The 16,380-nt window shown below is 40.7% G+C and overlaps 1 protein-coding gene and 1 long non-coding RNA gene across 2 annotated transcripts in view; one reads left to right on the forward strand and one right to left on the reverse strand.

Moving 5' to 3' along the window:
* The first annotated feature begins 549 nt into the window (after nt 1-549).
* LOC123381579 overlaps nt 550-16,380 on the forward strand; it is a 28,117-nt gene continuing 12,286 nt past the window's right edge. Inside the window, exon 1 of the long non-coding RNA XR_006588751.1 lies at nt 550-2,840. This is a non-coding gene — a long non-coding RNA (uncharacterized LOC123381579). The remainder of the gene's footprint in view (nt 2,841-16,380) is intronic.
* Nucleotides 9,614-16,380, reverse strand: part of SLC28A3 (solute carrier family 28 member 3) — a 55,513-nt gene continuing 48,746 nt past the window's right edge. The window contains exons 15-18 of the mRNA XM_003995451.4: nt 13,664-13,745; nt 12,597-12,695; nt 12,236-12,356; nt 9,614-11,154 (exon numbers count right to left, since the gene is read on the reverse strand). Of these exons, the coding sequence (XP_003995500.2) occupies nt 11,028-11,154; nt 12,236-12,356; nt 12,597-12,695; nt 13,664-13,745 (429 nt within the window). The 3' untranslated portion in view covers nt 9,614-11,027. The remainder of the gene's footprint in view (nt 11,155-12,235; nt 12,357-12,596; nt 12,696-13,663; nt 13,746-16,380) is intronic.

Consider the following 16,380-nt stretch of genomic DNA (forward strand, 5'->3'; position numbering starts at 1 on the left):
CCTGCCCTCCGTGGCTTGTCTCTCCCCCAGTTCACCTCTCCTCACTGAGTACCTGCTGAGTTCTGTGGTTCAGCTTGTGCAGATTGTTGTGTTAATCCTCAGGTCAGTTTTCTAGGTGTGCGGGATAGTTTAGTGTTGATTTGGTTGTATTTCATGGATGGGAGGCACACAAAAAACTTCCATGCTGTTCTGCCATCTTGGCTCCTCCCCCAGAATTTTAAATGTATGTGCAAGTTTCAGCAATTCCATTTCTAGAGATTTCTCCTATGAGTATGCTGTGTTAAGTGACACATGTAGATGCTATTTACTGCAGCTTTTTTTTCTTGCAAAAGATGGGATACAACATAAATAGAAGACTACTGAATAAATTATAGTAAATCCATATGATATGTACAAAAGAATGACATCTGTATGTAGTAATTTAGAAAGTGCCCTAGAATATATATTTTTAATTTTTAAAGGGTTTTTAAAGTGTATTTATTTATTTTGAGAGAGAGAGAGAGTGCTTGAATGGGGTAGGGGCAGAGAGAGACAGAGAGAGATTCCAAGCAGGCTCCAGTGTTAGCACAGAGCCTGACGCGAGGCTTGATCCCGTGAACTGTGAGATGGTGACCTGAGCTGAAATCAAGAACTGGATGTTCAACTGACTGAGCCACCCAGGTGTCCCCTTAGAATATATTATTAAGTAAGAAAGAGCTAGGTACAGAACAGTGTGCATAGTATGCTGTCATTTGTGAATCACGAGTACAGGGAGTTGACCCCTCTCCCAGCAATGGAGAATCCAGGAGGTGCTCTCCTGGGCACCTTGAGTAGACAGAACACACAATTCTGGTCCTGCTTTTGCTGGTGAAATTGCTGGTCCTCCCCTACCTGGGTGAACAGACCTAGATCCTCAGGGACTCATGCAGTGCTCACCCTTCTCCCTCACCATCAGCATACCTGTGCCCACCTGTAGTGGTGACAGCCATACTTTTTGATTTTTTCTAGATGAAGACTTCTTTCCTCCTGGACGCAGGCCTAAAGATTGTTGGGAGTTAGCGTTCACACTTACTTTTGTTTTATTCATACTCGATTAGTCTGTGTTGGCATTTATAGAAGCCCACTGAAGAAATAGAGAAATGACTTTCAGTTCCACATTTGGAACTGGAAAATTCATCTTTAATCAGATAAAGATAACCTGGTATGTCATACACCAAGGGTTTTTACAAAGTGGGTATCAGTGATCAATGTATGAAATCCCGACAAGCCCAGGCTTGCTTTCATGTTTCAACTACCTTCTCGATTGCTAGCATAATCTGAGGTTTTGATTACAGGTAGACTAGCTTTGTATGGAAAATTTGTTCTCCAATCAAAGATTGATCATTTGGCCTTGTCTTGAGGCTTAGCAGAAGATGAGAAGCATTCTTTTGGGAGATAAGTCTCTATGTGTCTGTAGCATTTCTGTATGTCTTGAGAGGCAGTCACTGTGAATTTGTGCCAAGATTTGACTACAAGAATGTTCATTGCAAATGTGTTACTAATCATGAAACATGGGCAACATCCACTATGGCCAATCATGGGAGATAGATTAAATTATGGTACAGTCGTATAATGGAATGCCTTGCAGCTATTTAAAAATGACGAGGTAGAAGAAAAGTTAACATTCAAAAGTGTTCATGATATATTAAGGGGAGAAAAGCTGTCTTCAAAATAAATCACAATAGTGATCTCATTTCAAAAGTATTACACACACACACACACACACACACACAGAATGTCTAAACACCACGGATTATTAGCACTTGTTATATTTTTGTGATATGGGTAAAGTTTTTATTTTTTATGAATATTTTATGAATATTTTTCTAAAACAAATATGATTGCTTTTGCAATAAAGCATCTAATAAAAGATGTTTTGAGAAGGAATAGATGCAAAAATGTCTGTGAATGCCTTTTCTGGTTCAGTTGCAGTGTCTGATGCAGGAACCCACCTCCAGAACCTGAATCTCTTTTTGTCCTTCCAGGCCCTTGTGGGTCCTGGCCAGCTGCTGGGGAAACTCTCTGGATCTCTGCCCTGTTCCTTGCTACTGATGTCTGGAAAATGTCTGTGCCATCCACCTGAGCAGAGACACTTGTAAAAACTTCTAACCTGAATATATCCACCCACCCCCACCTCAAGCATATTCCTGGTATTCCTGTTAAGTGGGAGGAGAAAACATTTAAGAAATTTATTTCATTTTCAGGTCATCTAGATGGCAAGCCCCCTGCCAATTTCAGGTGGAATTTGATTGAATTCTTTCTGAAATCTCCAGTAGCTTTTGAGAAAGAACTTTCTTGAGTGTCCAGCTGCAGCTTCCTGGGAGCACATGGTGCCTGTTTGAGAACCTTGGAGTCCGTTGCTATGGAAACAATAATCAAGTCAGATTGCCACAGGAGGACCTCTCCTGAGTCCCCAAGAACATATTGTTTCCTTCCATTTGGTTCTGTTTGGTCCAAGTAGACACAGAAACCTTCACTTTCTGGATAACCTGCTTCCATGGCCAGACATTGATGAATGGATGGTCAAAGAGAGCAAATAATTCTTAACTCTTTGTGATGTCCTTCTCAGAAAGGTCAGATTGTATTTTGATGGGTGAATTCTAATGAGAAATAGAGTCTTTGTTTTGCACAAGTTCTTTTAAGAGCTGGCCAACCTTTCCCATCAATGGGATTAAATTTATTATAGCTCCTAAGTAACAAATATGTCAGCTGATGGATGCTTCTGTAACTTGCAAGCTGCTGGAGCCAGAATCTGCTATGGTATGATCAGAGTTCACCTTGCATGCTCATCAGGCTTTCCTACCGTACTTTCAAGATATGAGGTATTTTTACAGTTCATATATATACCCACATATATACATATACATATACATATACATATACATATACATATACTTTTTTTATTTATTAAAAATTTTTAAGTTTATTTTTGAGAGAACCAGGGAGAGATAGAGAGAGAGAGAGAGAGAGAGAGAGAGAGAGAGAGAGAGAGCGCGCACAGGCAGGGGAGGGGCAGATAGAGTGAGAGAGAGAGAATCCCAGGCCGGCTGTGGGCTGTCAGTGCAGAACCCCACATGGGGCTTGAACTCGCAAACTATAAGATCATGACTTGAGCTGAAATCAAGAGTCAGATGCTTAACCGAGTGAGCCCCTCATTTGTATTTTTAATTCATATTCCAGCACTATAGTTCTATGAGGTCAAATGCTAATGTAAATTTTACTTTTATTTGAGACTTAGAAAAGCCGAGTGAATTTTCTCAAAATGCAGCACGGTGAAAGTACCATTATGTAGTGTAGCCTCAAGCAAACCAACACTTTCTTCAGCCAAGAGGTCACTCTTGGTCCTCTAGCTTCCCTGTTATTCCCTTCCGAGGCTCCATCGTCACTGATCTTCCAGTCTGTGACCTGAAGCCAACCATCTTGAAAATCCCCGTGAAGAACAACATATAAATAAAGAGACTCAGCAAGATTATGAGGGAGAGAAAGGGCGATAAGGAGCAAACCAACCCCCATGTGGCTAAACAATGCCTTCTTCACATTCCAATTTATATTTCTTAAGCTTAAAGTCTTTTGAAACACCTAAGAATGTGTGGCAAACCGAAGCTTTTTTTTTTTTTTCCAAAAATGTGTATTCTGCAAAAACTGAAAACAACCTAAGTGTCCATCAGGAGCAGAATGGACAGATAAATAGTGGTACATTCATACGATGTAATGACAACAATAAAAGAGTGGCCCACTCGATAAAGCTAAAATACCTTATGCTGAAGCGAGAGACAAGCAGCCATTTGCTGTGTGATTCCATTTATATGAAGTTCCATCTGAGCTGTTTATCTGAACCAATCTTGGGAGGGGGAAAAGAAAATCCGGCTTTTCTGGGAGGAGCGGGTAGATTCCCAGGGAACTTTCTGAAATCATGGAAACATGCTCCATCTTGGGATGATGGAGCCACATCTTGGGATGTGGGATGATAGCCATACGGGTGCATCCGTTTGTCAAAACTCATCAAACTGTACACTTAGAATCTGTGCATTTACCATATATATATTATACTTCAATGATGAAAAGGAGTGTATTTTATAGGCTTTCTCAGGGAGGCATTCTTCTAAGTGCTTTACATGACTTAGCTCATTTACTTCTCATAAAAAATATGGGGGAGGAGATAGGTTTATTTTGATTTTACAGATGGGGAAAATGAGGCATAGAGAGGTCATTGGAATTTCTAAGGTAATGGAACTAGTGTCCGGGGCCAGGGTTTGAACCCTGGCAGTTCAGCTCCAGAGGTGGATTCTTAGCTGCTGAAACATACTCCCTCCCACCCCTGTCAGCAGCAGCAGCAACTGGCTTGTTGTTTTCCATTTTCTTTTTTTTAAAAAAAAAATTTTTTTTCAACGTTTGTTTATTTTTGGGACAGAGAGAGACAGAGCATGAATGGGGGAGGGGCAGAGAGAGAGGGAGACACAGAATTGGAAACAGGCTCCAGGCTCTGAGCCATCAGCCCAGAGCCCGACGCAGGGCTCGAACTCACGGACCACGAGATCGTGACCTGGCTGAAGTCGGATGCTTAACCGACTGCGCCACCCAGGCGCCCCATGTTTTCCATTTTCTATAAGAGCTTTTCCAAATCCAATAGCAGAACAGTTGCTCATTTAAGCACAAGGAATCTGGCTGTTTAAAATACACCTATTTACATTGGGGATTAGGATTTTTTAAAATTTGCTAAAAAAAATTTTTTTTGAAGCGGGGATTAGGATGCTTTTAACGATTCCATTTAGCTTCAACATAGGAAACATTAGTAAATAGTAGACTGGCCTTGCAGGTTATCAGGAAGGCCAGGCTCCTGAACTTGGCTTGCTAATCATCGTACCATACAGTGTTACAAGACAAGCAAACAAGACGTGCCTGATGTTGCCAACAGATGGAATATGAAAGTGATTCAGGCATTGAGCTTGAAAGAAGACTCATCCAGTTTGTTATAACTTACTGTAGTTTATCATAAAGAGAAAAATTAGCCATGACACCAAAGTGTTAACTGTGGCTAACTATGGGGACTACATAGAAGTTGGAAGAAAGTTTCCAGTCTCTCAGTTATACACTTGCATACCATTTGCAGTTTTTATCACGAGTATGAATTTTTGATGAGATTTTTAAAAGTTTTTAAAAGTGATCCAATTAACTGTTCCTGCTTATGTGAAAGTCAGCCATTTGGCTGACCTTTGTCGTTGTTTATTCAATGCATGAGAAGATATTTATTGAATGTCTGCTAGATGCTAGGTGCTAGGTATTGGAGATACACATAGGAATTGATAGTCTAGTGGTCAGACAGACATATGGGCAAACAATTATGGAATGAGGTGGATAGTCTGCAGTTGAAGGGACTTAGATTAGACCAAGGAATACTGCCCCCAACTCTCCTCTTAGCCATTATAATCTACGGGTTTGGTGACTCTAATGTGACTGGGGTAGGGGGTGGCTAGAGGAGATGAAAACATTTCTGAATGACCTAGGAGTCTACAATCCTCTTATTTTATGGAAATTACTGGAAGCCTGCCCAGCACATGGAAGATGTAGGGCTGATCCTGCATATTAACATAGCTTGCAAGTCATAGGTTTTTCCCTAATCTTGGTTTCTCATGGTAAAGTGGTAAAGTGGCTGGTTGCCCATTGCCAGAGGACTATATTAAGAGGTTGTCATTTAAATGATTTTCTCTGTTCTGTGATTACAGGCTGTATCCCCACTATTAGAAACTTGTCCTCCCATTTTGCAAAAGGCATAATGTGTAAAAGGGGCTGGCTTGGTGCAGATTCATTGTTTACTTTCTAGAGTCCCTTGAAATGAAAATGCTAAGTAGTCCACTAATGACTGAGGTTGAAATTAATCACTCTACATCCAGAGGTCAATCACATTGCCTTGTAGTATAAAAGGAAACATAATTATCATAAACTTATGCTGTCTTAAGGTCCAGGAAAAGAAGGGCTAAGTGTATACTTTCCTTCCTGCCTGAGCTTAAAACATTTTTCAAAATTAAGTAACAGGTTGTAAAAAAGTAGCTTTTCTCAGGACCATATGGTTCATTAGCACCATATGGTGCACCTGTTCCAGACATTTCTTAAGTCCTGTGCTCCTGCCTGTTTAAAATGTGAATGATTGCCTCCCCTTCCCGGCCTCCAGTACACTTAGGGTAGTTCCTGGCACACTGTGTCCGTCAATACCTCCTTTACAAGCAGGGCTGATTTGGGAATTGTTCTGTAATTGGAAGTCAGTCTCACTGGGCAAGTGTACACCTTAAGCCCTTCACAGTGGCCTACCAGCCTCATTAAACTACAGAAATATAAAGCAATGAGTTGGGAGCATTTGCAAAATGAATGCATGTTAGTAATCTGGGTAGTTACGGAGACCTTCTCACTCAGACTTCACTGCTTGGATATACTGATTTTACCAATGGAATATAAAAAAAAAAATCAAAGAAAATTCTCCATACCCCATGGCTACAATTTATTCTTTGCTGGGACTGTAAGGCCTCTGCAGGCCCAGAGAATTTGTTTGGAACCATAGTTTCTGGATTGGTGAGAGAAATGCCATTTCTGGTTCCCTCTCCTTTTGCAAACCGACGGAAAATGAGAATAAGCAGCAGAAAAGCAAACTTTCATTTTCATTAAAAGTAGGAAATACTCATAGCTGGACCCACAATACTGTGTTTAAAAAAGGGCTTTCAGGGGTGCCTGGATGGCTCAGTTGGTTAAGCGTCCAGCTTTGGCTTAGGTCATGATCTCACCGCTCATGAGTTCAAGCCCCACATAGGGCTTTGTGCTGTCAGCTCAGGGCCTGGAGCCTGCTTTGGATTCTGTCTCCCTCTCTCTCTGCCCCTCCCCCACTTGCGCTCTCTCTCTCTCTCTCTCTCTCTCTCTCTCTCTCTGTGTCTCTCTCTCCTCAAATATAAATAAAAACATTTGAAAAAAAGGGCTTTCAGATTAGTGAAAGCTGTATTGGTGTCAAGATAGACACAGAGAGAAGTCTGGGGACTTCAAATTTCATGGGCAGACTAGACAGAGTGTAAAATTCTTCAAAATAGATGTCACAGCCTTGTCCTTAAAGAAGCTTGGGGTGCATAGATTCACAGCAACATGCTGTCAGCATTGAGTGACCTCAGACAACAATTGAATGAACATATAGAAAGCATACAAATGTCCCAACTTTGCCATCTTAGAGGACTATGGTAGGTCAGTGTAGGACAAACCAGGAGGAACAAACAGCCCTCTAGCTTTTATGTTTGCCAAAGAAAAGTGGAGACATCACCATGTACCAAAAATTCCATGAAGTGGTTTCACTGTGAGGAGGGAAACTTTCAACCAGTCTCAAGCCATTCAACATGGACAGGGGATTGATAAGGTTTCTGGATGCAACAAGTCCAAAGTGGTCACCAACTCGTTCGTCTTGTCTGTACCCTTACTATTCTTTCTCATATGACGCAGGAATAATATGCCCTCCTCAGTTCAAGGATGGAAAGTATTAAAAAAGAAATCCACATGAGATTTATGTGAACATGTAGCATTTGACAAGAAATATCACACCTACACACAGAGGTAGATGAATAAAACACATTGGAAAGATTATATCACAAAGCAGGTAAAAGTCAAGACAACATATTTCTCCAAGAAGCAATCTGGCAACATATACTAACACCAAATATATGTGGCACTTTAGTGGACCTAGAAAACCATCTTATAGAATTGCACTGTCTAATATGGTAGCTACTAATAATTGAATTGTGGAACTATTTCATATGTGGAACTGAGGAACTAAATTTTTACTTTAACAACTGATACTCATTTCAGTTATTGGAAAGCTTTTGAGTGTGTTTGGAACAATTTGGGTGTATGCATTTCCTTTTCAACTGTAAATTTTATGGAATCCAAATACAGACCGAGTATTGCCAATAAAAATATAGTGTCTTAGTGTATGCTCTAGGTATAAAATATATACTAGATTTTAAAGGCTTAGTTCAATAAAAAGAATATAAAATAATTCATTAAAATGATAATATCATGGATATATTGGGTCAAATACATTATTAAAATTAATCTTACCAGTTTCTTTGTACATTTTTAAAGTGGTCACTAGAAAATTTTATATCACATGTGACTTCCATTATACTTCTGTCAGATAGCACTGCTATAGAATAAAATCACTAAAATGCAAAGTAAGTGGGCAGATACGATTCAAAGTAGTCCTCAAACAAAACCAAACCCCCAAAGTGGATCCTTGTCCTGAACGGAGTGGTTAATGCAGATACATAATATGTCATGGAGTATTATGATGCCTTTGAAAAAAATTATTAAAGTTTTGCCAGTGGACTTGAATATTCACAAAATATTATTATAGAAGAAAAGTAAACTATAGAGAAATGTGAGTAGCTCCAGTATGGTAAAATCCTCAATGATAGATATGTTTATAAAATATGACCTGAACGTGAAAGGAAAGTACAGAAAGGTATATATCAGATTATCTAACTAGGGTTACCTATGTGTGGTAGGCCAGAGACAGGGAAGAGGAGGGAAGGAGAAAGAAAAGATATTTAACTCTCTCTCTTTCTCACAGACACCACACACACACACACACACACACACACACACACACACGTGGGAAGGGAAGGCTAGAGCTAGAACTATATATAATAACTTGGTAGGAATGTCCAAGGTATATTGACAAGTGAAAAGAAGTTGAAAGTGATATGTAAGTAGACTCATTCTAGCTATGTAGAAGCAACAACTCCTCAACACTCTTATGTGTGTTTGAAGAAAGGTCTGTGTGTATTTGTCCCTTTTTATTACAAATGGGTATTACATTCTGCACTTGAAAAAAGAAGACTTGAAAAAACAGGACAGTGAGGATTAAGTTTTCCTTGAAATAAAAGAGTGTGGAGAAGAGCCATCAACATCCAAAGAATGATAATGGCAACAGGTGGACTTTGCAAATTAGTTGGCCAGAGAGGCACGCTAGAAACAGCAAATCTCTTTGAGAAGGAATAAGAAGAGAGTGTCAGGAATAAAACAACATAGGAAAATATAAAGAATTAAAATGAGGAAAAAAAGTTAGAAAAACAATAGTCATAGTAGACCAGAGAGAACCAACATATGAATAACTGGCACCCTTGACGTACTACATCACGGGCTTTTATGAAGGGTGACACAAAAAACACAGAGAGCAGAGGGAAAAGTCATGCAAATATGTTTTCCTAAAATAAAGTCTAAATTTTGCAAGGGCACATGAGTTCCAAGAATAATTTGATACAAATGATCAATAGTTAGAAATATCCTAGTATATTATACTTGAGATAAAGGGTCTTTTCAGGGCACCTGGGTGGTTCAGTAGGTTAAGTGTATGACTTTCTCTCAGGTCTTGGAGCCTGGAGCCTGCTTCAGATTCTGTATCTCCCTCTCTCTCTGTCCCCTGCCCCCCTCACACTCTCTCTCTTTCTCTGTCAAAAATAAATAAACATTAAAAAAAATTTAAGAATCCTTTGGGTATTTAATTTCATCTTTACCACCACCGCCACACACACACACACACACACACACACACACACACACGCCCCAAGGTATTTACATATATATTTCAAAAAATTGTGCATGAACAAGAAAGAAAGAAAGCATAAATAAAATAAATTACTTCAGGTATTCCCAAACCTTTTCCCGCATTTTTTCTTACTTGTGAATCACCTTTTGGCTCAGTCATTGGTATTTGTGTTTCCTCACATAATGTGGTCTTTGAGCTATTAAGAGAATTGGCAATGAGCATTTCATTAAAGAGAACCCTGCCATTGACTCTGGATTCTTCTTCTGACACATATCAAATCTCAGAACCCATTAAGGTTCTTCTTTGATACTCAGTAAGCAACTTTGATGCTGATTCTTTCCTGGTTAATGGAAGTATTGGTGGAAGGGTTTCAATAACCAGGAATTATTCCTCTTCTCAAATGGTCCTTAAGTGGCCTTTTGAATGAAAAGTAGTGCCATTTTCCAGTGTTGTCACTAGTAACATAACCAAATTTATGCATGAGTAGGCTTTCAGTTACACTCTATAACATGTTGACACATTGAAGGGAAACATGGAAATCATGCATCCACATAGTATATCATGTTGTTTCTTCAAAATACTCACTATCCCTCCCGAGGACAGGATAATTCATCCATAACCATTGACATTGTGCTTGTCATATGATTAACTTCAGGTAATGGAAGGTAGTAGAAGTGAAGCGTTCTCCCTAGCAGAAAATTTAAGGGCCACCTTTCCCCCCTGTCCCAGTATACCCCACATAGTGGCTGCTCCTTTAGCCTGGGTTCTGGAAGTGAAGACAACATGAAATAGAGCCCAAATCGACCCTCCATAAGCATATGGTGTGAGGGGAAAAATAAACTTGTAAGTCACCACGGTTTTTGGCTTATTTGTTATTACACCATAGTTTGGGGGTAAGCTGACTGGTCTAACTAAGCACATGGGATTTAAAACCTGGTTTGAGAACGGTCTAAATGTAATCCTGGTGCACTCTTGATTTCTGTAGGACCTCCCTAGGGCAGGCAATGACTGGGTGATAAACGATTCTCCATGTGAGATTCAAGGTCCAGGTGAATGCAGTGACCTCCCCTGAGATGTTTGAGAAGTGAGCCACTCTGGGTGTGGCTGAGCCATAGTCCCGTTGTCATGAGCAACCATTTATATCTGTATTCTGGTCAAACTATCATAAAATTCTAGGGTCAGAAAACATCTCTGGGACTGGAGACACATCTTGAGATATCATAGTGGTTGTCAGTGGGGAAGGGTTTGGGGAAGGGAGGGCTGGAGAGGGGGATGATGCTGGAGATCTGCAGTGTTCATTCCTATTTTTCTTCTTTCCAATGAAAGCTGATTCCATGATGGGAATTTCCATCTGCGAAGAACAGTTTTTCTTTTCCTCCCCAAAGTAGAAAATTCAGCAACTGTACCTAGAGTTCTGTTGGAGAAGTAGCTGAACTCAAAATGCATTAGGGATCCAACTGCAGTTCAGTGTTGGTGGAGTCAGCAATGTGCAGCAGCCCTTTAAAGAAGTCAAGGTGTGGTTTCCTCCTGGGATGACGTCACCAGGACCATTGACAATAGTGCTGGTGGAAAGTTGAATAAAACAGTTAGTTGAGTCTTTGAAGACAGAGACAGTAGATGAGCAGAAGATGACACATTAAAAGTAGCAAAGGGCAGGAAGCTGATTTCTTCCCTCACATTCAGGTTAGGGTGGATTAAGGACAGAGGCACCAGACAATTAGTTTTTGACTCTGAAATCCTGTTTGGCCTCAAGGATTCCCCCTCTGTCTTCCAGAATAAACAAAGAATCAATCCTCATAAAATACCTGCACCTTAAGAAGGGCACCTAGGGTAGGGATATTGATTTTGCAGATAGAAACTATAGAGGGTGAGAGTGGCCAGTAAGGGTCACTGGTGGTCCGTCATGTACTGTAGCCCAACATCATCACTGTCACCATGTCGTCAGGACAGCCTGCACGGCTTGATCCCCTTGAAAGAGAGGCAGTACCAGCTAGCTAGTCAAGGGCATGGGCTCTGTGGGCAGAAAAACCTAAATTTTGTATCTTGGTTGTGCTTGCATTCATTTTGCTTGGGAAAGTGGCAGAGCCTTCTCCAGCCCCAATTTTATCAAACACTAAAAAGAGCAATAGTTCCTAACTTATGCTGTGGTTTCGAGGTTTAAGTGAGAGAATTCATACAAAGTGCCTATCGGAAAGCTGGGGCATAAGAAATGCTTGTGCAGCACTAGCTAGTATTAGAGATCCTAGTCTTAGCTGAAAAATGTCAAAATGAGGGGCGCCTGGGTGGCTCAGTTGGTTAAGCGTCCGACCTCGGCTCAGGTCACGATCTCACGGTCCGTGAGTTCGAGCCCCGCGTCAGGCTCTGGGCTGATGGCTCGGAGCCTGGAGCCTGTTTCCAATTCTGTGTCTCCCTCTCTCTCTGCCCCTCCCCTGTTTATGCTCTGTCTCTCTCTGTCTCAAAAATAAATAAACGTTAAAAAAAATTTAAAAAAAATAAAAAAAAGTCAAAATGAAAGGTGGTTTAGAATTGCTGCACAAGTTCTCATTTTTAAACAGTTATAAAGTTATAAAAAGAAGTGGATTGCATCTTTAGGCCTAATATGTCTATTAATAATGGCAGAAGTTATAACCAAGAATACACTACCTGTTCAATAGACTTTGACAACAAGATACCACCTCAGTGGTGTTTGCAGGCGAACTGGAATTGAAGGCATTCTCCAAAATGAGATGGCAGTTGATGTCTGCTGGGGTGCTGGAGAGCATCCCTGGAAGTGGAAAAGTGCCATTTATTTTATTAATTAATGTTACCGAGCCTTCCTTCTGTTCTTAGCTTCTCCACCATGCTCTGCACATTTCACTTGGCAATATGCTCAACAGCAGCTCTGCCTCTCAGCTTTCTGCGGTGGCATATGCTGCACATTTGGGTTGGAGGCATGCTCCCCCCCCCCCAAAGCTGCCATTCTGTGGATTTGGGGAGATAGGACACAGAGGATGGCAGGTGGTACCTGCAATGCAGGCTGTCATGAAGCAGGCGACGGTCCCAGCGATCAGAGCTCTCACTGCCCCTGAGGCGATATCATGCTTTCTGGAAGGAGCCATGGATGCTGGGGAACATGAAAATATGAGATTAATGTTGAGATCGTTAATTAGAATTCCAAATTCCCAGCCTCTGAGAACTGTTCTGAGGCTAGGCATGTCAGGTCAGTGACTTTTCTTTTTTTCCAAATTAGCTGGGAAAATCAAGATTCAAGAGCTTAGTGATGAACTAGCTGCATGTCCAGAGAAGTTCTCTGACATGGGAGGAAGGGAAGAAACTTGTTCATACCAGAAGGCCAAGAAGCTTCCATTTTCTTTTTTTTTTTTTTAAGTTTACTTATTTATTTTTGAGAGAGAGAGAGAGAGAGAGAGAGAGAGTGAGATAGAGAGGAAGGGGGATGCAGAGAGAGAAGGAGGGAGAGAATCCCAACCAGTCTCTGGGCTGTCAGTGCAGAGCCCTACACAGGCCTCAAACTCACAAACCGTGAGATCATGACCTGAGCCGAAATCAAGAGTTGGACACTCAACTAACTGAGCCACCCAGGCACCCCAGACTCTTCCATTTTCTACAGAGGAAACAAGTCCTAAATTTTATCCTAAATTTCACCACAGTATATGGAGGGCATGCAAGGCCAAACAAATTTCAAGGAAAGATCCAAAGATCTGCAACTCATCGTCACCATCTACTTCTGTGCAGACATCACTAACTATTCACAGCATTTTCCCACTTTCATTGGGCCTCAGAACCCTTCCTCACCTGGCCATTAGAAATCTACTGCAATTGGCATACAAAGTGGAACCTATCTCACCCCTGGGTGGAGAAGAACTTGTACATTTGGACAAATTCTTCCTGAGGTTGGCTTGGATATACATGGGAAAACTATATTGCAGAGCAGGGATGAAAAATGGACCCCAAAGGATTTATTCCTGTCCCAGGGCCTTTTTTCCCCTGACACAAATAATGTTACAGAGCAAGATGGATATTGAAAGTATGTTTATGTTACATACATTGTTGAAGTATATTCTTTTCACTTACTGAGTCCGCCGATCACTATTCCTAGGGAACCGAAATTAGCAAAGCCACAGAGAGCATAAGTGGCAATTGTCTCAGAACGAATCTGTAAATAAGCATAAACATATAGATGTAAAGATGGTGTGACCCAGCTTAGTAAATCTGATATCCTAACTAGGCTTCCTTTTCTGACTATGAAATCAATATTGGCGAGTAAATGTGCAGTGTGTGATGTCAAACACCTGTTGGTTTGTAGACTCTTTTTTTCCATTTCCCCTTGAATTTTGAGAGAGAGAAAGGGGCTGTGTGGATTCAGAGACTCTCTATAAAGGAGTTGGAATTGGTAGTCTTGGCCTCTACAAACACTACTTTCTGCCCAATGATAACTTTTTTTTTAAGTTTATTTAGTTTGAGAGAGAGAGAGAGCGAGCAAGAGAGCACAGAAGGGTCAGAGAAAGAGAGAGAGGATCTCAAGCAGACCACGCACTATCAGCATGGAGCCCAATGCAGGGCTAGAAGTGGTGAAATGTGAGATCATGACTTGAGCCGAAGTCGGAAGCTTAAGTGACTGAGCCATCGAGGTGTCCCTGATGAAAACTTCTAATGTTCAGTATGACCTGGCCACCTGCTATAATGTGCCAGGCACAGTGCTAGCTACTGAAGATATAAAGTTGGCCCCAGAAAATACTCACATTACATTTGTGAGACAAAGGACTTACTTAGAATGTATAAAGAGCTGTTTTTATTTATTTATTTATTTATTTATTTATTTATTTATTTATTTATTTATTTATTTTGAGAGAGAGAGAGAGAGAGAGAGAGAGAGAGAGAGAGAGAGAATTCCAAGCAGGCTCTGTCCTGTCAGCACAGAGTCCAATATGGGGCTTGAACTCATGAACCTTGAGATCGTGACCTGAGCCAAGATCAAGAGTCGGACATTCAACCAGCTGAGCCACCCTGGTACCCCAAGCTGTTATAATTTAATGAGAAGACAAGCACCTGATAAAAAACAGTTAAGGAGATTTCACAAAAGACATGTAAATGGTCAAAAAGCACGAGAAGATATTTGACATCATTAGTCACCAGGGAAATGCAAATCAAAACAATAAGATACCACTAAAATGGCTAAAAAAATCGGACAATACCAAGTGTTGATGGGGATGTGGAACAATTGGAAATCTTGTACATTGTTGGTGGGAATGTAACAGGACACAGCCTGTTTATAAAATACAAACATACTTGGCAGTTTCTATCAAGTTAATAGGCATAGCCTGTATGACCCAGCAATAACACTCTTTGGAATTTTCCCAGGAGAAATAAAAACATATGTCCACAAGAAGATTGTACGTGAGTGTTTATGGCAGCTGTATTCATAGCAGCTTCAAGCTGGAAGCAACCCAAATGTCCTTCAACAGGCAAGTGGATCAACAAATTATGGATATCCCTAAGACAGAATACTACTCTGTGGTAGGAAGGAAAATAATGGATGCGTGAAACAAGATGAAGCGAGTCCATTTGTATGAAATTTTACAAGCAATTGAGAGTAATTTAGTACAAGTAATTGAGAGTGAAAGAAGGATCAGGCTGTCTGGGAATGAGGAGGTGGGTGGGGGTATTTTTGACTGCAACTTGCCAGGAGAGAAAATTCCTAGCTGTGATAGCAATGTTCTATATGTTCATTGTGGTTGTGGTTACACAGATGATACATTGATCCAAACTTGTATATACACCAAAAAAGGGCCTTTTTTGGTATGTGAATTATACTTCTGTGAAAAGGAATTATATTAATAAAATGGAAACTCACAGATATCTTAGGAGTTCCTTTCATGCTGGCTGTGGTAGTGTGCTTGCCTTTCTTTGGTCCCCAGCTCTAACCATCCCATAGGAATATTAGGTGCCCCTTTAGAAGTAGGAGAATGAATGAGTCCTTTCACAGGGCAGTAGGAAGATGGAAGGTAAATTCATAGAAGCGTGAACATAGCCCTCTGGCTCTATTCTGATAGCCAGGAGGTGCTGCTCAGGACAGATCATTCTTTCTCAGGTTGAGGGACTGACCATAGGACACTCAGAAGATTCAGTGGACTCTATGGTCCACCAGAAGGTCACCCAATCTGGCAAAGGCACCCACACAACTGAGGCAATTATTTTCTTTTCCAAAATCCTGAAAAATCTATGATTTGGTTTAAAGAACAGACCGGGAAAATACTACATTCAAAAGTAGTGGTGCCTTTTTATCCTCCACCCCCTACCTCCCCAACTAACTGGATTTTTTAAAGCTCACATTCAAGACTCAAGTGGTCATGGTAAATTTTTTGTTGATTATAAGGACCCTCTTCTCTTTCGTGGTTTCTGAGAATGCCTTTGTTGAAATTTTCAATCAGTGTGCATATTGCAGGCAGGAAAAAATATTTCAAGTATTTGAGCAGTCCGCTGTTTCCGGAAAAGCTCATTGTCATTCCCTGCTCTCTCTAGTGCTTTTCATTTAGTTCAATAAGCTTCAAAAACAGGCAGGCTTATTAAGAGACTGTGGGGAGGAAGATGGCACAAAGTGCTTGAGATTCCTCTTTCCTCTTTTTGGGGATCTGTGGGAAGGGGATACACAGATGTGGCCATGTAAGGTTTTAAAATAAGAGGAAAAGGAGGCTGAAACGATTCCACTTTGCCTTCCCCCATAAATGTGCAAGATTACGTGATAGGAAGAGCTGCACTGGGAAAATAATAATGCATCATGCAGTTCTTGC

Source organism: Felis catus, chromosome D4, assembly GCF_018350175.1.
Source record: "Felis catus isolate Fca126 chromosome D4, F.catus_Fca126_mat1.0, whole genome shotgun sequence".
Taxonomy (NCBI): domain Eukaryota; kingdom Metazoa; phylum Chordata; class Mammalia; order Carnivora; family Felidae; genus Felis; species Felis catus.